The sequence below is a fragment of the Amphibalanus amphitrite genome, unplaced genomic scaffold (assembly GCF_019059575.1).
Source record: "Amphibalanus amphitrite isolate SeventyFive unplaced genomic scaffold, NRLGWU_Aamphi_draft 000060F_arrow, whole genome shotgun sequence".
Taxonomy (NCBI): Eukaryota; Metazoa; Arthropoda; class Thecostraca; order Balanomorpha; family Balanidae; genus Amphibalanus; species Amphibalanus amphitrite.
The window spans coordinates 1,254,737-1,279,067 of NW_024881556.1; the positions used below are offsets into that span (position 1 = coordinate 1,254,737).

Consider the following 24,331-nt stretch of genomic DNA (forward strand, 5'->3'; position numbering starts at 1 on the left):
GCAACTTTATCCATTGGCGTCTTCTTTTCAGTAACTCCGCTTTAAGAAATCGCCAGTCAAAGCCATCCGTTCAGATGGGTAAAACCACACATTGCTTTAGCGGTGGACTGTATTAATTAAGCCTGCAGATAGGCTGTGCCGCCGGGACAGGCGGACGCTGTGATGCTGCAAACTGCCGCTGTCACGATGCGGCACGCCTGAAGGTAGGCTGTGCCGCTGGGCCCGCAGTGCTGACGAGTGCCGCTAGATGTCACTAGTGAGAAACGCCTGAAGACAGACTGTGCCGCACGGCCGAGCTGACGCCGTAATGCCGCCGACTGCCGCTAGATGGCAGGCGTGGCGCACCTCAAGGTAGGCTGTGCCGCCGGGCACGGGCCTCGTTCAGTAGGCCCTATATACCAGGGCCCTGTTTCACCGCCCGACGCTGCGCGCGCTGCAGCGCGCTGGGAGCTGAGGCATACCTCTGACGTCACTCGAATGACGTTGCGTGCGATCCGTTAGCTTATGATAAAAAGCGTTTGGAACAGAGGTCCTAAGGAACCAAGTACAGAGAGAACAGAAGTTTGAGTGCGAATGCTGCTAGCGTGCTGATGGTGCTGGCGTTTGGGTGCTAGCGTTTTACGATGACGTCATAGCTTAGCGTCAGAGTGGAGTTTGTTGATATTGCCATGGAAACCCAACGCACCGACGCGCGCAGCGCTCTGTCGTGAAACACCACCCAGGTAGGGTCGTCCGGTGATTCTACTTGATCGTGACGTCAGCTCATGACGTCACCTGGGGTCAAGTCTTGGAAGTCCCATTAGAGTCCCATGTAAATGGGCGATTTTTGAAGCTCTGCAGAATGAAGTACATCGTCAAAAAGACGAGACATTTTTCTTCGAATTGTCTAAGAAATGTTTTTAACTAAACCTGTTAGTTTTTCCAAAAGTGCGCTAGAAAGCCCCCATGCCTCCGCAGCCTCCCGTCCGCCGGCGCCGCGCCGCCGCGGTAGTGCAGTCGTTAGGAAATAGGATACCCGCCTAGTTATCCAAAGATCGTGCGCTCGAATCTAGACGCGGCCGCGGGTCGGACTGAAATCGAAATTGCAAGCAAAATAAGCGCTTTCTCTTTAAAATTACTTATATTACAGCTAATCGTTCATCAAACTATCGATAACAATAGACTTACATCTAAAATATAGAACATATCCTTATAAAAACAAATTCAAATATGGCGGCCGTTGTGCTAGGCTCCGCCCCCGACTCCGCCCCTTCGTGTGACGTCATCTGTGATATTGGACACACAGGGAGATAGGGTACGACATGGGCCTGTCCGTTCAGTATGGTGCATCGCTTGTAGGTAGGTGCCTAATTGGCTGCATAAACTTTATGTAGCGAGATTACGAAACCAACAGTGTTCCGTGGCGGGATGTGGACCGCGAAATTATGGAAATCGCAGAAACAATAAGAGCCTGCAATCAGCCCGCTCTCGGGAAGTTTTGGTGTGCCCGCTCTGGGGTCTGGCCGCCGCTGCTGCAGTGGCCAGTGGCGGCTGGTGTAGCCGCTGGCAGATGGCGGTGCTGACCCGAGCCCGCTCGGGTGACCCGCCAGGTGCCCAGCGCCAGAGCCTGGTGCACGGCCGGCCATGTTCCCTCTCATTCTCATGGAAAAACGCCCCTGCTGGCTGGCAGCTGTTCGCGCTGAGTTATGCTGTAGGCATGCAGACCCACTAAGGATGCGCTGCTAGTCACTGTCCAGTGGTCATCTCATCTCACATCACTGCAGGGCCCACTAGACGGCCATCCGCGGCCGCCGCTACAGGCGCGGCGGCCCGGAGCCGATCCCGTAGCTCGCCGTCACACCCCGACGCTCAGACGGTCCCACGGAGTCGGCGCGCCACTGGTTTGCGTCACACCGACCGGAGGTGCAGAGGCGCGCTCAGGCACCTGCGCGCGCGGGGGGCGTCGGCTGACGGCCGACGGGGCCTGGCGCCACTCAGAGCTGCCTGCCCTCCGCGCTCTTTCTCAGAAACGTTACAGAGCAACTATGTAGAGCCAACATGGCTGTCGCCAAAGTGGGGCTCCTGGCTGCGCTCCTGCCGACGGCACGAGCCATGTCGGCTCCTGGCTGCGCTCCTGATGACGGCACGAGCCATGTCGGCTCCGTTTCGCGTCGCTGCGGGAGCGGCCGGCGGCTGTATGTGCTGCCGGCGAGCCGTCCCCCTGAGGTGACGGCTGGCGGTGACCCGATGACGGTGACGGCGCTGTGGTGACGGATGCCGTGCGCCGGTCGCCAGTGCCGTACGCTGACGTGCCATGACGTGCTGCAGGAGCTTCCTGGCCGCCCGTCCGTCGCGCCGGCGTCTCAAACAGTCGGGCATCCTGCGCGAGCGAGTGTTCGGCTGCGACCTGGGCGAGCACCTCACCAACTCGGGACGCGACGGTAAGGGTCGCCGACCTGGGCGAGCACCTCACCAACTCGGGACGCGACGGTAAGGGTCGCCGACCTGGGCGAGCACCTCACCAACTCCGGGCGCGACGGTAAGGGTCGCCGACCTGGGCGAGCACCTCACCAACTCGGGACGCGACGGTAAGGGTCGCCGACCTGGGCGAGCACCTCACCAACTCGGGACGCGACGGTAAGGGTCGCCGACCTGGGCGAGCACCTCACCAACTCGGGACGCGACGGTAAGGGTCGCCGACCTGGGCGAGCACCTCACCAACTCGGGACGCGACGGTAAGGGTCGCCGACCTGGGCGAGCACCTCACCAACTCGGGACGCGACGGTAAGGGTCGCCGACCTGGGCGAGCACCTCACCAACTCCGGGCGCGACGGTAAGGGTCGCCGACCTGGGCGAGCACCTCACCAACTCGGGACGCGACGGTAAGGGTCGCCGACCTGGGCGAGCACCTCACCAACTCGGGACGCGACGGTAAGGGTCGCCGACCTGGGCGAGCACCTCACCAACTCGGGACGCGACGGTAAGGGTCGCCGACCTGGGCGAGCACCTCACCAACTCGGGACGCGACAGTAAGGGTCGCCGACCTGGGCGAGCACCTCACCAACTCGGGACGCGACGGTAAGGGTCGCCGACCTGGGCGAGCACCTCACCAACTCCGGGCGCGACGGTAAGGGTCGCCGACCTGGGCGAGCACCTCACCAACTCCGGGCGCGACGGTAAGGGTCGCCGACCTGGGCGAGCACCTCACCAACTCGGGACGCGACGGTAAGGGTCGCCGACCTGGGCGAGCACCTCACCAACTCGGGACGCGACGGTAAGGGTCGCCGACCTGGGCGAGCACCTCACCAACTCGGGACGCGACGGTAAGGGTCGCCGACCTGGGCGAGCACCTCACCAACTCCGGGCGCGACGGTAAGGGTCGCCGACCTGGGCGAGCACCTCACCAACTCGGGACGCGACGGTAAGGGTCGCCGACCTGGGCGAGCACCTCACCAACTCGGGACGCGACGGTAAGGGTCGCCGACCTGGGCGAGCACCTCACCAACTCGGGACGCGACGGTAAGGGTCGCCGACCTGGGCGAGCACCTCACCAACTCGGGACGCGACGGTAAGGGTCGCCGACCTGGGCGAGCACCTCACCAACTCGGGACGCGATGGTAATGGTCGCCGACCTGGGCGAGCACCTCACCAACTCGGGACGCGACGGTAAGGGTCGCCGACCTGGGCGAGCACCTCACCAACTCGGGACGCGACGGTAAGGGTCGCCGACCTGGGCGAGCACCTCACCAACTCGGGACGCGACGGTAAGGGTCGCCGACCTGGGCGAGCACCTCACCAACTCGGGACGCGACGGTAAGGGTCGCCGACCTGGGCGAGCACCTCACCAACTCGGGACGCGACGGTAAGGGTCGCCGACCTGGGCGAGCACCTCACCAACTCGGGACGCGACGGTAAGGGTCGCCGACCTGGGCGAGCACCTCACCAACTCGGGACGCGACGGTAAGGGTCGCCGACCTGGGCGAGCACCTCACCAACTCGGGACGCGACGGTAAGGGTCGCCGACCTGGGCGAGCACCTCACCAACTCGGGACGCGACGGTAAGGGTCGCCGGCCTGGGCGAGCACCTCACCAACTCGGGACGCGACGGTAAGGGTCGCCGACCTGGGCGAGCACCTCACCAACTCGGGACGCGACGGTAAGGGTCGCCGACCTGGGCGAGCACCTCACCAACTCCGGGCGCGACGGTAAGGGTCGCCGACCTGGGCGAGCACCTCACCAACTCGGGACGCGACGGTAAGGGTCGCCGACCTGGGCGAGCACCTCACCAACTCGGGACGCGACGGTAAGGGTCGCCGACCTGGGCGAGCACCTCACCAACTCGGGACGCGACGGTAAGGGTCGCCGACCTGGGCGAGCACCTCACCAACTCCGGGCGCGACGGTAAGGGTCGCCGACCTGGGCGAGCACCTCACCAACTCCGGGCGCGACGGTAAGGGTCGCCGACCTGGGCGAGCACCTCACCAACTCGGGACGCGACGGTAAGGGTCGCCGACCTGGGCGAGCACCTCACCAACTCGGGACGCGACGGTAAGGGTCGCCGACCTGGGCGAGCACCTCACCAACTCGGGACGCGACGGTAAGGGTCGCCGACCTGGGCGAGCACCTCACCAACTCGGGACGCGACGGTAAGGGTCGCCGACCTGGGCGAGCACCTCACCAACTCGGGACGCGACGGTAAGGGTCGCCGACCTGGGCGAGCACCTCACCAACTCGGGACGCGACGGTAAGGGTCGCCGGCCTGGGCGAGCACCTCACCAACTCGGGACGCGACGGTAAGGGTCGCCGACCTGGGCGAGCACCTCACCAACTCGGGACGCGACGGTAAGGGTCGCCGACCTGGGCGAGCACCTCACCAACTCCGGACGCGACGGTAAGGGTCGCCGACCTGGGCGAGCACCTCACCAACTCGGGACGCGACGGTAAGGGTCGCCGACCTGGGCGAGCACCTCACCAACTCGGGACGCGACGGTAAGGGTCGCCGGCCGCCGCCCCGCCGCGGGCCGGCTAACGACGGGGGCGGGCGGGGGGGGGGCGACTTAAATGCCTAACGGTATAACTAGTTGTCTTTGACTTGTTGATTTAACTAGTTGATAACATTGAGCCCTATTGTTATCCCTTGGTGGTCTGATATTTATTTTTCACCGTGATCAAATGCATCATCTCTACATCGAAAGGTTCCCTGTCCGAGAGTCCTCCATCTGACTGTTTCCGTCCGACAGTCCTCCATCTGACTGTTCCCGTCTGACTGTCTCCTATATGATAAACTGATCAGTGCCCTGTCGGTTGACTGCAGTTCCGGTGGTTTTGAAGAGCTGTGCCGAGTTTATCGAGGCCCACGGCATCGTGGACGGCATCTACCGGCTGTCGGGCGTCAACTCTAACATCCAGCGGCTCAGGTGAGTCACCTCCAACATCCAGCGGCTCAGGTGAGGGTCAGCTCCAACATCCAGCGGCTCAGGTGAGTCACCTCCAACATCCAGCGGCTCAGGTGAGTCACCTCCAACATCCAGCGGCTCAGGTGAATCAGATCCAACATTTCTTTCATTTTGTGTATTTCATATTATATATCCCCAACAGGCAGTGCCCATCGTAAGGCAAAGTAAAACAACAACAACAACAACAACAACAACAACAACAACAACAACAACAACAACAACAACAAGCATAGGGAACATGTGACACTACCTAAGAGGCAGAGGCTGATAACTGAGATGCCAGCTTCACTTTTTTAAAGAGAAGCTTGTATGTAGTAATCCATTCCATTTTTTTTTTCACAATTTTCTGGGGTAACAGTTCGGCCTCCGAAGGTATGTTTTTCCGTTGTGCGTGACACCAGGCGCTGAAATAGCCCTTCCCGACTGTCTGGCGCTGTCTGTCCCGACTGTCTGGCGCTGTCTGTCCCGACTGTCTGGCGCTGTCTGCCCCGATTGTCTGGCGCTGTCTGTCCCGACTGTCTGGCGCTGTCTGTCCTGATTGTCTGGCGCTGTCTGTCCTGACTGTCTGGCGCTGTCTGTCCCGACTGTCTGGCGTTGTCTGTCCTGATTGTCTGGCGCTGTCTGTCCTGACTGTCTGGCGCTGTCTGTCCTGATTGTCTGGCGCTGTCTGCCCTGATTGTCTGGCGCTGTCTGTCCTGACTGTCTGGCGCTGTCTGTCCTGATTGTCTGGCGCTGTCTGCCCTGATTGTCTGGCGCTGTCTGTAAAAAGGCTGCCCCATAGGCTGTGCCAAATTTGGCGGCGCTGCGCGCCGCCGTTTTTACGCTATCTTCAAAAAACCTTAGGGGATGGGTCGCATCGATCCCCTGCCAGGGCGAGAGTTAACTTGTAAGCTTATGAATTTAATTAAAGTTCACTTAATTTTAAGTTCATTTTTATGTTCACTTAAACTGGTAAAAAGTATGCTATTCGATGCGCACTGGCTTGCTGAGTTCACTAGTGCCTTTATGTTTATTGTATTCTTCTTTGTTCTTAGCTCAAAAGCTATAGGGGAAGTTGGGGGAACGCCGAAGACTTTTTTTCTGACGCCCGTAGCACGCAAGGTAGACAACATAAGCTATTCTTGTTGGCGTCATTCGAGAGGCCAGTCTTTTGCCTTTCAAACATACCAGGCGCATTTGATGAATTCGCATACCGTTAAGCGCACAAACTAAAAATATCAAAGAAGTGACTTTTTCGGCGTTGCCCCGGACTGCGGGGAAAGCCGAAAATGGGAGAAATGATCTACGGGGAATGCCGACATTGATGTTTTGCCATTTTATCTCAAACTTTATCCAGAATTCATCAAAGCTGACACGCGTTTTAAGAGCTTGAGGACGCGGTGCACACTGGAAGTTATAATTGTGTGACAATAAGAACATGCCAGGTAAATCATTCCTTATAGGTGACAGGCCGTTGTGTCGGTTGAAAGTGTAATTTGTGTGACTAAAAATACGCGTTGCTATTCTACAGCAGTAAAGTCCACGTAGCGTGCTTTTAACAACTGCGTAATCGCACGTTTTCGGCATTACCCCAGCCTGCCATACTTTCATTTGCAGGCCCATAGCTTTTCAACGTGCTGTATAAATTTCAAATAGGCAGCACACTTATGCAAAGACATGCTAAAGATTACTTGACCGAATTGGCCAGACAAACGGTAGCATAATGAGTAAGAAATGCAGCTTCAAAGGCGCATGTAGTACAAGGGAAACGTACCTTGAAAACGCTCTTGGCGCCCTCACAGTCGAAGTATTCCGAATGACGACTCGTAACAAACATGCGATAATTGTAGTCACTTAAGCTTCAGAGCATCACTGACAGGTGGCAACCATGTCTTACGGTTTTCGAAATATCTCGAATTTCGGCTTTGCCCCAACTCCGGCATTGCCCCAACTTCCCCTAGTTAAGCGAAAAACATTTGACGTGTTTTAGCGATTTTTTCACTTATGTCTCCTAAACCCCCCAAATATTGACCTATTATAGCCATCAAATTTGCACAAGTGCGAGATTTCATATGGGTCCATCTACCCTGTAAATTTGGTATTGGTATATTATTGGTATATTATTATTGGTATTGGTATATTACTAAGTGCCATAGAAGTCAATCACCACAGGGCGGGTCGTACCCCCCCCCCCCCCGTGGTCTTCATGAAAAAGTCCGTGGCCTGGCGAGGGTTCAGTGTCAGCCAGTAGAGCGCCAGTGGGCGCGGCGGGCGGGATGAGATCCGCAGCTGAACCAGGTGCTCGCTACAACTGGTAGCTGTTTGTGTGAGTACATACCTACGGTGCCGGCGCTGCGGTGCCGCGGCCGACTGACCCCGCGCCGCGCTGTGGCTCCCCAGGAACGCGTTTGACGAGGACCGGGTACCGGACCTGTCCCAGCCGAGCGTGCGCCAGGACATCCACAGCGTGTCGTGTCTGCTCAAACAGTACCTGCGGGAGCTGCCCAACCCGCTGCTCACCTACCAGCTGTACGACCAATGGGCGTCAGCCGTGCAGAGCGCCGAGCCGCAGCGGCTGGCCAGGGTCCGCGAGGTGACGCAGCAGCTGCCGCCGCCGCACTACAGGTGAGTGCCGCCGAGCCGCGGCGTAGGCCACAACACGGAAACACGGGACCGCCCGCTGCACGTGTAGGCCACAACACGGGAACACGGGACCGCCCGCTGCACGTGTAGGCCACAACACGGGAACACGGGACCGCCCGCTGCACGTGTAGGCCACAACACGGAAACACGGGACCGCCCGGTCTGTGATGCAGAGCTGTTCGTAGACGGAGGGCCTCGTGAGCCTTGCTAGAGAAGTGCAGATTCTGCAGAATCAGTTTGCAATATGCTGACATGGAAGGGCTCATGACAATATGTCTGAGCCAGCTCTGTCATGCCGTGCACCAAGCGCTGCTAGTGCCCCGGCCGCACCCTCTCTGACCTGACGCGTCCGTCGGCGCGCCGCAGGACACTGGAGTTCCTGGTGCGCCACCTGGCGCGCGTGGCCACCCACCACCGCAGCACGGGCATGACGGCCAAAAACCTGGCCATCGTGTGGGCACCCAACCTGGTTCGGAGCCAGCACTTGGAGCTGGGCGGAGTCGCCGCCCTGCAGGTCAGCCTTACGCCGCCGCTACAGTCCGTCTCTCTCTCTCTCTCTCTCTCTCTCTCTCTCTCTCTCTCTCTCTCTCTCTCTCTCTCTCTCTCTCTCTCTCTCTCTCTCTCTCTCTCTCTCTCTCTCTCTCTCTCTCTCTCTCTCTCTCTCTCTCTCTCTCTCTCTCTCTCTCTCTCTCTCTCTCTCTCTCTCTCTCTCTCTCTCTCTCTCTCTCTCTCTCTCTCTCTCTCTCACGCTCACGCTCACGCTCACGCTCACGCTCACGCTCACGCTCACGCTCACGCTCACGCTCACGCTCACGCTCACGCTCACGCTCACGCTCACGCTCACGCTCACGCTCACGCTCACGCTCACGCTCACGCTCACGCTCACGCTCACGCTCACGCTCACGCTCACGCTCACGCTCACGCTCACGCTCACGCTCACGCTCACGCTCACGCTCACGCTCACGCTCACGCTCACGCTCACGCTCACGCTCACGCTCACGCTCACGCTCACGCTCACGCTCACGCTCACGCTCACGCTCACGCTCACGCTCACTCTCTCTCTCTCTCTCTCTCTCTCTCTCTCTCTCTCTCTCTCTCTCTCTCTCTCTCTCTCTCTCTCTCTCTCTCTCTCTCTCTCACTCGCTCGTTCCGTTCTCACGTCGCCAGGGGATCGGCGTGCAGGCGGTCATCGTCGAGTACCTGATCGGCTCGTGTGAGCTGGTCTTCTGTGGCCGGCTGCCGCCGCTGCCGGACCCGGCGACGGACGGCAAGCGGTCTCGGCCGCGCTCGCTGGCCGTGACCAGTCCCAGTCGACTGCTGAGTCGGGCGCCGGCACCGGCCAAACCCGCCTCCCCGTCCAAGGCCGAACACAACTACATCGAAGTCGGTGAGTGCGGGGACTGTCCACCGGGGCTGGATGGCTGTGTTGTCTACCTGTTCAGTTGTTTGTGTTTATCTGTTTATCTGTTTGTTGTTTGTTTGTTTGTTTGTTTGTTTGTTTGTTTGTTTGTCTATCTGTTTGTTTGTTTGTTTATTTGTTTGTTTGTTGTGGTGGTGTTCATAGCCTGGCGCGGTGGTGGCAGCAGTCTTGGGTGACGGTTTTCACTGTGGTGCATGGACTGTGGCGACAAAATGTGACGAATCACGTTGATAGGGGAAAGTGGGGTTAGACGACCACGGTAGGGGGTAGGTAAGACGGCCATCCCATCTAACTAACCAATGTTAGACGCCCAGGGTACGGGGTAGGTAAGACGGCCATCCCCTCTAACTAATCAATGACCAAGCTACAGAACTAACGATTTTTTCTCGAGCGAAATAAATCGGGAATAGAGTTGTCTTTCCCAACACACACCATCATTGAAGCCTGGTGAATTTACGTTCAGCAAATGACTCGATATTTCGATTTATATAACCAGTAAAACGCCTTTTGGGCAAAGACCGAGCGAGCGCTAGAGTGAGCCTCCACGTGCGGAAGGGTAAGAGACAGGTTGGAGATCTGTCAAAATTTCAGGGGGGGGGGGAGTCCAGGCCGGGCAGACGGAGGTGGGCTGGATGCAGTACCATGGAATTACAGAGCAGTATTTCGTTTTCAGGGGGTCCTGACCCCCCCCCCCCCGCCCCCCCCCCCCCGAGATCTCCACCTCTGGTCAGAGAGTACTTCCAACTGGCTTGTGCACGGCACTCTACTTACCGGTCACTAGCGGTGTGCCAAATTTGTAGGCAATTGGCCCAGCCGTTCCCGAGATCTGGAAGCGGCACGCTGCACGTGCGAACGTGCAAACTGGGTCCAGGTTGACTTGTGCAGGGCACCCTATCAACCGGTGCCTCACCGCGTACCAAATTTGAACGCAATCGGCCCAGCCGTTCTCGAGATCTGGAAGCGCCCCTGCACGTGTACACGTGCAGAAGCACTCTAACCGTAACACATGAAAATGCATTGCCGGGTGGATGCCTGCCTACATACCAAGTTTCAGCGAAATCGCCCCAGTAATCATAGGCGGCGGAACGATATTTGAGACAAGGGGGGGGGGCACCAGCTCAAGGAGCCAAACCAAGGGTACCCCCAAGCATAAGCGTAGGAACCATGGGTGCAAGGGTGCAGCTGCACCCATAATATTTTTCCAGTGGGTGCAGACAATGTATCCTGCACCCACAATAATCTGAACCAAAAACCCCTTTTCTCATCAACACTACTTCCCATGCAGCACGGATAAATTCAGGATATGTTGCCTTATGCCTACTATCCATCTTTCGAAGCATTTCCTACTGTGATGTCTTCAAAACTTACATTTGTGCTGAAGAAAAAAGGGAAATGGAGCATGTGATTGAACACATACCGAACCGATGACCCACTGTCAAAATTTTTAGCCCGATATCTTCGAAAATGGCTAAGTTGGCCGCTTTTACTTTTTGCGGTAGTCAATATTGACAATATTAACCCTCGCATGTGTGTGGCCTCTTCCAGCTTCTAATGTGTAGGGGGAGGGGGGGGGGGTCGGTCGGACCCCCCTGCCGTTCGGCCCCTGATCGAGCTAGAGCTTCGCGGAAAAAAACGAGGGTGCTGCCCGTGACGAGAGGAAGCCGGTGATACCCAATTTTAACCCTCGCCGGACCTATTGGTTTTCTACATACGCGCCGGCCGAGGGGGGGGGGGGGGTACGACCCCCCCTCGCCGTTTCGCCCCTGGTGGAGCTAGCGCGTCGCGGAAAAAACGAGCCTGTGCGTCGTTACGAGACGCAGAGATTGGTACCCGATTTTTAGGTCCTAGGTCAACCGGTGACCTCTGAGGTCAGGTCAAGTGCCCCAAGGTACGGTTCAGTTTTTGGTGAATAACTTCGCAAAAAACGGCCGCAGAGCGCCGATTTTGGCAGCATCGTGTTCGTCTCGCTCAGGCGCGTCGAATGATATACTTTTTGTCCGGGTCAGGTCAACTTGGGGTGTTGACCTCAGGTCAAGGTCAGGTCAGCACGCCCAGGTCACGAACTTGGTCGAAAGAGGTCATGTCGCATATCATTCGATTCGGCAGGTCTTCTTGAGTCCATTGGTGGCTTTCCCGACTCGCTAGTTCAATTTGATCAAGAGTTATTGACGAAAAACTAATATGACCTTGATGACGTCATAAATGACGTCACGCAAGGTCAACATTGCAAAAGTGACGCATCTAACCTTGCAAGGAGTGCATCAAATCACGATTTTGTGTGCTTGAGATAGTTGGAGATCGTTCTCGGCGCCAGAATAGCAGTTTTCATTTTTCCCCATTGACTTATAATGGTGAGGTCACGAAAATGACCTGACCTCATATGACCTTAAGGAAAAATCCGAGATATACAAGTTGGGGGACTCATAATGGATACTAGATCCTGCAAGTTTCATTTCCCTGTGACATCTCCTCTGGCAGTGAGGGCGTTGCGAAGTTGCGACATCTGAAGACCGTGCAGAGGTTCACTTATGACGTCATAGGTCAGTGACCTGACCTGACCCAAAAATGCGGTTGGTGTCAAAAGATCCGGCTTGGATCAAAGGTCAGGTATGCCAAGTTTCAGCTCTCTATCGCCAGCGTGTTCGGAGCTATCGCGAAAAAACCCTATGGGGGGGGGCGGCACCCGCCCCCCCCCTCGGCCGGCGAGGGTTAAGGTCCTAGGTCATTGGTTGACCTTTCAGGTCAGGTCAATATTCCAAAGGTCGGGAAAATCAGTACCTGCTAGAACTGCGTAAAGTGAATCTGTTATCGTTTTTTTTTTTTGGGGTGCTGATCACGAATATCTGATGCTAATTTTGATCACAGATGATTCCTTCATGCATTTAGGCCAGATCGGGTCAGGTCAGGTCAGGTCAACCATTAGGCGTTCTACCGGCTATCCATAGTAGGTGTCAACTACCACTGACGGCGTCGTAGCATGTTACGAAGGCACTAAAACTACTTCGTAAACGTTCAAAATGATGCTCAATCCGAAATCCGCCCGAAAAACTACCCTAGAAACATGTAAGAAAAAGTGAACCGAGGTCATCAAAGGTCAATGACCTGACCTGACCTTCAGGAGGTGACCTTCATACCCACCATGATGCATGGGACGAACATCATTTCATATGTTTGGACGTCTACAATCACAAAAAGACTGGAAACGCGCGGATAATGTGAGCTCTGACATACGCCAAATCGCGATTCCGGCCGAACATGGTCTCGAGAACCAGGTCACAGGTCAAAGGTCTTTTGGGTCGGGGTCATGAAATTTTCAGAGTAGGTGTAAAACTGATCAACTCGAGGGTACTAAAAGTGTCGTCGCGATCGGCCGCTTTTTGCGCGAGTTATTTGCGAAAAACCATGGGAGGGGGTTCATCTGACCCCCTACACACGCAAGGGTCAATGCTTCCAAATGCACTTATCGGTCGGTACCTTTTCGACATGGTACACCCTCAAAACTCGTAACGAGCCTTCGCTCGGGTGTCGCTTCCTACCCCCCCCCCCCGCTTCACCGGCCATGGCTAGATTTCTGCACCCATGCACCCACAATGTTCCAGCCGTTCCTACGCCCATGCCCCCAAGTCCTGTTTTCTTATCGGATTTAGGCCACTTATTTTTCGTCACAGCCCTGACACGATGATTTTTTTTTTACTAAACGAAAATGGCAGTTCACCCCCGTATGTGTGGTTAACTTTAAAGGTAGTGTGCCACCTTTGAAAGATTTCCCATTTTATTTTTCCTAGGATAAGAAGCTTCTGTTTTTACCTAATATCGCAAAAAAAATCAAAAATGGGCCTGGAATAGTGCCTTTTTCGCCTAAAAGTTTTTCGGTTTTTAGATATGTATAACAACTGTAGTGGGCTCACCTGCAAACAGGCGTCGGGCAACAATCGCGAATGCGGCGCACTTGTGACAATAAGCAAAGGTCATTATAGTGTTACGACCATACGACGTACGGGAATGAGTTATCAGCTGTCTAATCGTAGACAACACAATGTCGAGCCTTAAACTGTAAGCCCGTATTGGTATTGTTTCTTTTATTTGGCTGTCGAACATTATTTATGGTTTGAAATATGATTTTATGTAAAATAATTGATATGAAAAAGCCGTCTTATAAGTTATGACCCCATTTCACCACACGCAAGTGGCAGAAATGACAATGATCAGCTGACGCATTTTTCTTGGCCGAAGTCAGAGCGCGCGGCCCGACGCACCACGCGTATTTGGAAATTCCGACCTCGACGAGCATCAGAAGCCACCTAACAGGCGTGTTCGAAACCGCAGGAGATGATGATGAACGGGTTTATCGAAACTTGATTGGGTGAGCATATCGGTAATAGCGATTTCAGTGTGTGCATTTATTGTTCATAGTGGTGTGAAATGTGGTTGGGGTACGACCGACAACCCGTCGGGGCGAATTTCGCACTGGGGTACTCAAAATTTGAAGAATTTAAGACGTTTCCATGAGTTTTGAAGGTATGGATAAGTTCTAAAAATCCGGTTCTCCTTATCTGGGCCATTAACCCATTAACGCCCAGCGGTACCAAAAGGTACCAACGCACATTTTGGTTTGCTGCGTTGAGACCACACGTTCTTTCGCCGGATAGATTTTGTCATCGGATAATGACCTCCTTTGCGGATATGCTGTTGGGTATAAATAACGTGCTGATACGAAGAGCTTCGTGTGAGGTGCAGAAAAGCTCGGAGTGTTTCGAGGCGCCGCAGTCATGGGCTGACGTTGGGAGATAAAAACGTTTGTGGTTGCTTGTCTGTAAATATTTTTTTAGCCAAAGTGTGTTTACAATAAAGATGAAGAACTCGCAGCTGCAGTTAAGCAGAAAATCAGATGTTTCGTCATGAATCCTGGCGTTCCTAGGGGCAGAATTTTTGTTGGTACCTTTTGGTACCACTGGGCGGTAGGCTAAGCGTTTTTTCGCAATTACATGCGTGTGCGGTCTTTGCAGAGGGGAAACAACGCTCAACGGAGTGATGCGGACAAATTGTTATTTGGGGCGCCATCCCTCAAGGGGACGCCATCGCCCGAGGGAATTGGGTGCGTAAGAGGGGCGCCTTTGAGGCCATAAGGGCGCCTATATGCGAAAGAAGGGCACCTATGAAGTTTTTAGGGGCGCCTCAATGCAAATGAGGATGCCCATAAGGGCACCTGCATGCGAAAGAGGGGCACCTGTGAAGCCTATAGGAATGCCTCTGAGGCCCATGACGCCCATAGTAGAGGCGCCCACATGCAAAAGGGGCGCCCTTGAACGCCATAATGGAGCTTCCATACGAAAGATCGGTCCCTGCATCCCAAAGATGGCCACGCCTCTGAGGCCTATGGAAAGAGGAAGGAGCGCCTGTGAAGCCCATAGGCGCCTGTGGGCGCCTCACTGGGAACGAGGGGCGCCTGTAAGGTCTACAGAGTCGCTTTTGATGCCCATAGGGGCGCCTACATGCGAAAGAGGGGCGCCTATGAAAGTTATGGGGCGTCTTCATGCGAAAAAGGGGTGCCTATGTAGGTTGAAGGTCGTTTGTGTAACGTTTCTCAGGGGTGATGCGCCCTTTGCGGCAAGAGGTCGGAGAGGGGAGCGCCTTCGTCGCCACCAAAGAAGCTGGAGCATTCATTGCTGATTGGTCATTCACTGCTAACGTGACGCATGGATGTTGGATAGGATGCTTTGCCCTATAATCGCTGGTATTATTGCGGGTACCCCTGTGGAGCAACCATGTGGTTAAGGCCCCAAATGAATTTTGCTTGGGGGAGGGGAAGGGGCACGGTTTTGAGATCGTCCTGTTGTTTAGGAAGGCTGTTGCTGTTGTTCAGGAAGAAATGGGTAACGGCGTCATATCCCAGTGCAGTTTGTGCGGTAATACACCTACGGAGGAAATATTGATGCGGATGGTATTGACAGACGAGTTCCTGCAGACCTGCTGCTTGGTCAGTGGTACGTACACCTGAGAATGGGATGCATACCTACACCGCGACGGATTCGGACACTGGATTAGAGCTGGCCCTACCACGAAGGCAAAGCGTCTGCAAAGTACGTGGTTGGCACTAAAGTCATCTGTGGCAAGTGGCGAGTGGCGCTCTGCTCGGAGACGTACTTACATGGAGAGAAGCATCACGGCTAAAAGTAAGACCTATATTGACCAGGGTATGCGTGTTGACTGCTGCAGCGTGTGCCTCGGCGCAAGCAGCACTGCACGATCCGGTTGAAGTCCATTTTGGAGATCTGTCTCGTTTGGTTGCTGAATTAGATTTGGAAGGGTCTTGCTGTGCATGAACCGTAACCACAAACTCTGCTGGCTCTTGATCTATGGGTTTCAAGTTTGTTTTCATAGTTTTGAAAGATATTATAGAGTAGTTGCTGGTTCAGAACATTCAGAAAACTGTTAGTTTTGTCATTTGTATAGAAATATTTGTGCATTTTAGGAAAATAAACGACCCTGCAAGCCTTGAAATCTGGGCTGCGGAGTCGGAGTCGGAGTCAGTCGGAGTCGATATCTCTAGCCGAGGTCGGAGTCAAAGTCGGAGTCGATTGTGGAAGCCGGAGCCGGAGTTCGAGTCACCGAAAATCCCGCGACTCCGCGCAAATGCCAGGGCTGCGAACATGGAGTCGGGGTTAGAGTCGGTCAGAGTCGACAGCCATACCTGGAGTCGGAGTCGGAGTCGGAGGTGATAAGTGAAAGTCGGAATTGGAGTCAGAGTCAGAGTCACCGAAAATCCATCGACTCCGCATCCTTGCTTGAAACAGTACAGTTCACTAGACCGACCCACCACCATGAATAATAGCATCGATCTTTATGACAGTTAGGCATAGCATGTCAGTAATGACGTCATAATCTGACAACTTGGAAAACATCAGAGGCGAGTGTTTGCCATAATGTTGCCGATGAGTATGTCGTCTAATATTCTAATTTTCACGAATGAGTTGCAAAGTCTTCTTGGCAAACATATCTTGTATGCTGCTAAAATGCATGTTTTTGCGAAAAAATGATGTCACCAACGCCCAGTGGTACCAAAAGGTACCACTTCAAAAAAGGATATTTCTAGATTTCGCACATTTACCAAACTCACATGGTACTCTTAGGGGTCCATTTACTCCAATTCAGCAAATGGGCACCCGTGTGCGTTCGCTGGGGAATTACGGGCGTTAATGGGTTAACTCCATACGGTCCAAGAAAGCTGGCACACTACCTTTAAGCTGATCCTCAAGTACCTATGTGTTTGTCTCTTCCTTATTCTCGTTTGATAAATTCCATTAATCCTACATGTATCAAATTACCAAGAAGCCATCGCAGTACTAATCAGTGGCGAATCCCAGGGGGGAGGTCACATGGGTCATGACTTTGGGCCTGGGGTCACCACATGCCTGCCAGGAGCACCACAGGCCTGACAGCCGACAGGGGCACCACAGGCCCGCCAGGGGTACCACAGGCCTAGCAGGGGCACCACGGGCCTGTCAGTGGCACCACAGGCCTGTCAGGAGCACCATCGGCCTAGCAAAAGCACTACAGGTCTTCCAGGGGCACCACAGACCTGCCAGGGGCACCAGAGGCCTGCCAGGGGCACTATCGGCTTCGCAGGGGAACCACGGGCCTCGCAAGGGCACCATGGGCTTGTCAAGGGCACCACAAGCCTGTCGTTGGCACTTTAGGATTGTCAGGGGCACCACAAACCTGTCAAGGGCACCTGCGTTCTAACAGGGGCACCACAGGCTCGCCAGGGGCACCACAGACCTGCCAAGGCCCAGGGACACCACAGGCCTAGCAAGGACACCACAGGCCTGTCAGGGGCACCACGGGCCTGTCAGGGCCCATGGGCACCTAAGTCATGTCAGGGCCCACCGTAGGCTTGTCAGGGGGCAGGGTAGGTAGGTACCACAGTCTTTCCAGGGGCACCAGCGGCCTAGCAGGGGCACCAGTCATCACACGACTTACCAAAAATAAAGAAAATAAAAAAACTGAAAATAGGGCACTACCAAAATTAAGTGGCCGAAATCCGTTGAGGTTTTAATTTTGGGTATAGGTAGGGGCACCACTTCGATTCATGACCCTCCCCTTGGAGTTTTCCCAAATCCGCTCTTGGTACTAATACATCAAATTTAGGGGGGGCACCTTACTATTGGTGCCCCCTTACAGAATTCAAGGGGGACACGGTGCCCCGGTGCCCCCCCCCCCGTTCCGCCGCCTATGCCAGTAATTGACGAGTTATTGTAATGGGAACAAATTTGATACCTCTTCTTTTTGCATTTTGCACGTGCAGTGGGGCTAATCTGCATGCAGCAAGAGAACCTATCCGATGTTCGATAGAAGGGATTAGAGATGTCAATCGGATACCAACTTTTTGGTATGCCGATACCAAACCGATACCAACTTGGTATTTGGTATTTCAATCGTAATGTGATTGGTATTTTGTTGGTATCGCGAACCCTCAATAATGTATAAAAGGCTAAGAAATCGGTAAAAATTGGTATTTCCTCATTTTTCCAAGTTGGTTTGGTTTTGGTATTTCCCCATGGTTTTGGTTGGTATTTGGTTTGGTATCGGTATTCAGATTTTCCGTAGCTGACATCACTAGAAGGGATGCAACTACCCTACAAAAATTACCGCGTCAATTGGCCCAGCGCTTGCTGAGTTATATGCCATGCAAAAGCGTTACAGGCCGGGTCGGGCCGCTCATACTGATATTTTTCCGTTATATAGAAAAGACTCAATTCGCGCTTCGCGCCCGCTCGTAAAAACGCTTATGTATTTCATTGAAAACATTTGCATTGTATTTTGTGCGAGACTTTGTGTGCAGCTCCCTAGAGTTAAGAAATCACAATGCCCTCTGGTACAGTCATATGCCACAATTCACTGTGCTTTGCTGATTGTTCTGCCTGCATCAAATAATCCTCGGAAAAAAATGGAGCTGAACTTCTGGGGATGACTGCTGAGTTTAGGGTAAGACGGCCAAGATGGATCCAATGAGCCTTTCACTTGTAAAAATATGTAATAATGTTCGCTATAGATGCAAATGGGTACTTTTGGTGAGAACACGTTAGAATTCGATGCTCACAGACATACAGGAAAATTAATTCGGCACAATGTATTCCAGAATATTGGAAGAGAAAGCAAAATTTTAAGCCAACGTTTTAAACGGGCATGCGCTTATTGCGTATGCTGCATGAAGCTTGTATGTATACAACTCTTCCCAAAGCACTTAAGAGTTAATACCACCGATTAACTGTATTAATGCAGCCAGCATTGGGCATTTATTGCCAGCCGTGTGAAAGGCTGGCCGTCTTACCTTACCCATACAGCGGTTTTACACTACATATGGGATGGGATAAGACGGTTTTTTGCAATGGTTTGGTAAAATAGCTACAATGCGTTTGCTACATCAGCTCCAAGTCTCATCGTCTGGCAACTAGAAGTCAAATGTCTAAAAAACAATTTCATTCAGTTTCACGTACCGGTGTGATTTTTTTGGCAGTCGAAAATGGCTCTTAAGTTACGGTGGCCATCTTACCCGATTTTCCACAATGGTCCTCCAGTAACAGAGTGGCTGGGTAGCAAATGGGATTTGGGATACCTAATAACTTTTAATGGCAGACACTCCAGTAAAATGACAATATAAATGGTGAGAATTGAGATGTTTCGTGCAGACAGAATGTTGTTGACAGCCTAAAGACGTATCACTCAATACTGAGGATACTGGTAACCAGCTAGTAAATTCCTGATGAGGTCGGTGCCTGGTGTGTAATGGCTGGACTGAGTGGTCTTATGGCCTATGTTCTTCTGTTTAAACTGACGGGCCTTTCCCATTTGTGACCCTGGTTGACTAGTGATAAGGTACAGTGTATGCATTGTACATATAATGCGTCTCTCTCTCTCTCTCTCTCTCTCTCTCTCTCTCTCTCTCTCTCTCTCTCTCTCTCTCTCTCTCTCTCTCTCTCTCTCTCTCTCTCTCTCTCTCTCTCTCTCTCTCTCTCTCTCTCTCTCTCTCTCTCTCTCTCTCATCTCTCTCTCTCTCTCTCTCTCTCTCTCTCTCTCTCTCTCTCTCTCTCTCTCTCTCTCTCTCTCTCTCTCTCTCTCTCTCTCTCTCTCTCTCTCTCTCTCTCTCTCCTCTCTCTCTCTCTCTCTCTCTCTCTCTCTCTCTCTCTCTCCTCTCTCTCTCTCTCTCCTCTCTCTCTCTCTCTCTCTCTCTCCTCTCTCTCTCTCTCTCTCTCTCTCTCTCTCTCTCTCTCCTCTCTCTCTCTCTCTCTCTCTCTCTCTCTCTCTCTCTCTCTCTCTCTCTCTCTCTCTCTCTCTCTCTCTCTCTCTCTCTCTCTCTCTCTCTCTCTCTCTCTCTCTCTCTCTCTCTCTCTCTCTCTCTCTCTCTCTCTCTCTCTCTCTCTCTCTCTCTCTCTCTCTCTCTCTCTCTCTCTCTCTCTCTCTCTCTCTCTCTCTCTCTCTCTCTCTCTCTCTCTCTCTCTCTCTCTCTCTCTCTCTCGATAGACATGACGGCGACGGCGTCTCTGCTGAAAATCTGACCGCTCACCGCCGGCCCGTGCTCCTCTGCTGTATCCGTCCGCCCGTCCGTGAGTCCCCGCCCGGTCCCTGTGAGCCGCCCGCCCGTGAGTCCCCGCCCGGTCCCTGTGAGCCGCCCGGCCCCTGTGAGCCGCCGGCGCGCCGACCGACCGCCCGCCCGTGGCTCAGTCTGTGGGTCTCGTCAGCCGGTAGGTGGTGGTGACTGGGGTGCTCACTGCCCAGTCAGTATCGGCCACCGCAGTCCGCCAGCACGGCGCCACTGCCGGCGGACCGGCAATACCCCCCCCCCCCCCTCTCCCCTCCCCGCGTGCGGAGACGACCCGCCGCACACTGGGCGCATTGGCACTTATAGCACGACATGGGTAAAAAACGAACTTTGTGGAAGTGCAATAAAACTTATACCAACTTGTTCAAAAATAATCATACTACATTGTTCTGGCTTTTGTTTCCCAACGCGGTTGGTATTTCATGGTGAAAAGTCGGTTTGAACACTAACTTCTGAATCGTTTCGACCGGATCCGTCTTCCGCACTTATCGGCAGCGAATCTTTTACCCAAGAAAACAATCAAAATTTGAGGAGTAGTCGCACATTTATACATACCAAACGGTAGCTCTGTGCCTGTAGAATACATCTAAACCAAAGGTAATGTCGAACTCTCATTTGGCCATGGTGTATTTGTACCGAAAAGATTTAAAGACGAAAATATGATTTCACATAATTGAAGACAAACACAAATAGACTTATGTAGATATATTGGACAGGTATTTAGTAAAAAGCAAGTAGCCTACGAACGTGTTCAAGAATTAATTACATATAAACAAGCGCACTGGAGAATTACACATACATAAACAACTTTTAGCATCAAAGATTTTACAAAAACCTGAAAATTAGTGAGAGAGAGAGAGAGAGAGAGAGAGAGAGAGAGAGAGAGAGAGAGAGAGAGAGAGAGAGAGAGAGAGAGAGAGAGAGAGAGAGAGAGAGGGAGAGGGAGAGGGAGAGGGAGAGGGAGAGGGAGAGGGAGAGGGAGAGGGAGAGGGAGAGAGAGAGGTGAGAGTGAGGGTGAGAGTGAGACAGACAGACAGACAGACAGACAGATGAACTAGGTTTCTATGCATCGTCAAATACATTTAACTTGTAGGGCTTTTTTTCTATAAATTTAGCTCGAATGTTTGAATGGAAGATGTACCTACAGTTTGAGTGTTTAGAATGACGTTTGTCTAAAAGAAGCTTCTTTGAACACTCTCCCATTGACTTGTAATGGAGAGGGCGCAAAATTACCAACCTAAGGTTACCCATACAAAATCTTGACATTTGTTTTTGTAGGTACTGTTACTCTTAAAATCGCTGAAGATTTCAAGGCAATTGCTCAGTCGGTGTAGCTATGACGAACATTCTATTTTTTTCTGAGGCGAGGCCACTTGAAGTGACCTGGTGACCTGACCTTTTGCGACCTGAGTCTGAAGTTTTCACAACATGTGCGGAAAGCATGCATGAACAGGTGTGAAAGCACTGAACTAATAACATTTAGGCACTTTGCAAGTAATCTGGCTAGTTCCTCGGACGCATGTTCTCTCTACGAATAGTGAAATGGTAGTAGGTGGTGGTAGAACCATATTTTGGATTTTGCACCTCCATTTTTTACCTATATGTTTAACTAAATGTTAATGTTTAATTGCAGTGTATGTTTGTATTCAATGTGTTCAATGGTGTATGTCTGTATTTTTCCAGCCTAGGAGTAGTTAACAGAAAATTATGCGGAGTGGAGGCTTAGTAGGAAAATGAAAGTGATAATTAGGTAAAAAACATGTATGTATGTCTACGAAAATGAATTGCCGCGCCAGTATCGCCGATGAAGTGTTAAACCGAACACGAAACGTCCGATATATGCTGAGTTTTTATTTAATTTCAACGAAAGCTGAGTACTATATATGTTTAACAATTACATTTTGATGTCATGGCGCCAAAAATACCCATCTATGTACCAAGCTCCAACGCTGTACAGACAGGCAAAACAAACATTCAGGCCGTGTCACGGTAGAATGGCAGATCCGCCCAGTGTGCGCCGGCCGGCCTGCGCGCCAGCTGCACGCTCGCGTAGCTGGCTGCCGCAGCCGAGTGAGGTGCCGCACCGGGTGCCCGGTCGCCGCGCCGCCGGGCTTCGGTGGCCCGCGCTGGAGTGGACCTTGTGAACGAGACGCGCTATCCCCCCCCCCCACTTTCAGCTGGCCTGGCTTCGGATGCGTGTCTGTCACATGATTGCTGCTTCGCTTTTACGGCACTGCTACCAAGTGACTGAGGCACGCAGCTCCCATGTGCTGGCTTTCGCTGCAGCTCCGAATTTGCTTATATTTTAGTACAGTTTGGCTTACATTACACTGTCATCATCATGCATACGCTCCAGTCGTTTTGGGATGAATATAATAATGTGGTTGGTTTGTCGTCCTCGACTGCGATAGTACTGAGTGATGTCACTGATGTCCATTGCAGATAATTTGGAAACCGATACCAAACCAGACACCTACTAACCACAACCATAGTAAAATACCAAAAACGAAACCAACATGTGTCATTGAGAAAAGCATCAACTTCTTACGAAATTCACAGCATATAATACACCAGCGAGGATTCATAAAAATCAACAAAATACCCAAAATGACTATAAATTACCAAATACCAAATTGGCATCGGTTTGGTATCGGTATACCAAAAAGTTGGGGATCCTGTTGACACTGCATTGGTTCAGTGTTCTGTACTAAGCAAGAAACAGCCAGAATAGCAATGCATCTAATGGCGAAAGACGCCGCAGTCGGCTCGGGGCGGCCCGGTTACGGCTCCCACTGAGCCCGCAGTCGGCTCGGGGCGGCCCGGTTACGGCTCCCACTGAGCCCGCAGTCGGCTCGGGGCGGCCCGGTTACGGCTCCCACTGAGCCCGCAGTCGGCTCGGGGCGGCCCGGTTACGGCTCCCACGGAGTCCGCAGTCGGCTCGGGGCGGCCCGGTTACGGCTCCCACTGAGTCCGCAGTCGGCTCGGGGCGGCCCGGTTACGGCTCCCACTGAGTCCGCAGTCGGCTCGGGGCGGCCCGGTTACGGCTCCCACGGAGTCCGCCGCAGAAGCATCCGTCCTCGCCTTCCCCGGGACAAGCCTACCCGTATCCCCCATCACGCTTCCCGTTCCAGGCTGACGGCATCCCCACCAGACAGCCGGTGGGGGGAGGTCGGGTCCACATCAACTGGACCCCGTGAAAACCCCGCTCCGGGGTGACGGCTTGAGCGGCGGGCGGACCGTCCCATCGGGACAATCTGGTCCCAGCGGGACGGTCTCGCCTCCGCGGCTCACTGTCTCTGTCACACACAGCCCAATGTCCACCCCCTATCCCAGGGGCGTCGCCACGGATTTTTGTGTGTGTGGTGGCGGGGGGGGGGGGGGTCGGCGTTCCGGTCTTCGTCTTGATGGGTAGGGGTGTTTTTAGCTACACTCCCGTTTGTTTCGTGTGTTGAGAAAAACCTCGGCGCGCAGCGCCACGAAAGCAGCGGTATATCCTTATTGTATATCACTTTTGCATCGTGCATAAAATCAAGCACAGGTCATCTGAGATCAGGTCACAATGTCATGTCAAGTTCAGTTTTAATGCCTCTAAAAACTGCAATCTTGTCATTCCTATAGATTCACCTATAAGTCTGAAATTTGGTGTAATGAATGGGATTATAGTGCCAACAGTTCATGAATCTGAGATTTTATGAAATGAACTTTGCTCATTTCCGTAAAATTCACGCGACGCCTCGCCTCCGACGCCTTCGGCGGCGGAGGGCGGCATTTTTTTCGATAGGCTAGGGGCATCGGCCCCCAGCGGCCCCCCTCCCTGGATCCGCCCCTGCCCTTAGCTGGTGTCAGAGGGCCGCCAGCTGGTGTCGGAGGGCCCTCAGCTGGCGTCAAATGGCCATCAGAAGTCCCCAAATGGTCCTCAGCTGTTGTCCTACGGTCCTCAGCTGGCGTCAGGCGGCCCGCAAAATGTCTCAAAGGCCCCTCGTCTGCTCGAAGAACCCTTAGGAGGCCTCAAAGGAAACCACAGTGACTTTAAACAGCCCTCAAAAGGCCTGAAAGGGCCCTCAGGTGGTGTCAAAGGGCTCGCACCTGACGACAATAACCGATAACGGCCTTGTCAAAAATGGATTTTAGAGACCTTGCCGGTCCCTGGTTATCTGAGTGACTCCTGCAGTTACCTGAGAAGTGAGGGGCCCTGGTTATTTAGGGGTTCCTGCTTACTTGAGGGGTCCCTGGTTATCAGAGGGTCCCCCGGTC

At 53.5% G+C, this 24,331-nt stretch overlaps 1 protein-coding gene across 1 annotated transcript in view; it reads left to right on the top strand.

Annotated features, from left to right (window-relative positions):
- The window catches only part of LOC122378499 (rho GTPase-activating protein 33-like), a 162,572-nt gene that overhangs the window by 122,511 nt on the left and 15,730 nt on the right, over window positions 1–24,331 (top strand). Inside the window, exons 4-8 of the mRNA XM_043359610.1 lie at window positions 2,308–2,420; window positions 5,294–5,396; window positions 7,815–8,039; window positions 8,424–8,571; window positions 9,225–9,444. Of these exons, the coding sequence (XP_043215545.1) occupies window positions 2,308–2,420; window positions 5,294–5,396; window positions 7,815–8,039; window positions 8,424–8,571; window positions 9,225–9,444 (809 nt within the window). The remainder of the gene's footprint in view (window positions 1–2,307; window positions 2,421–5,293; window positions 5,397–7,814; window positions 8,040–8,423; window positions 8,572–9,224; window positions 9,445–24,331) is intronic.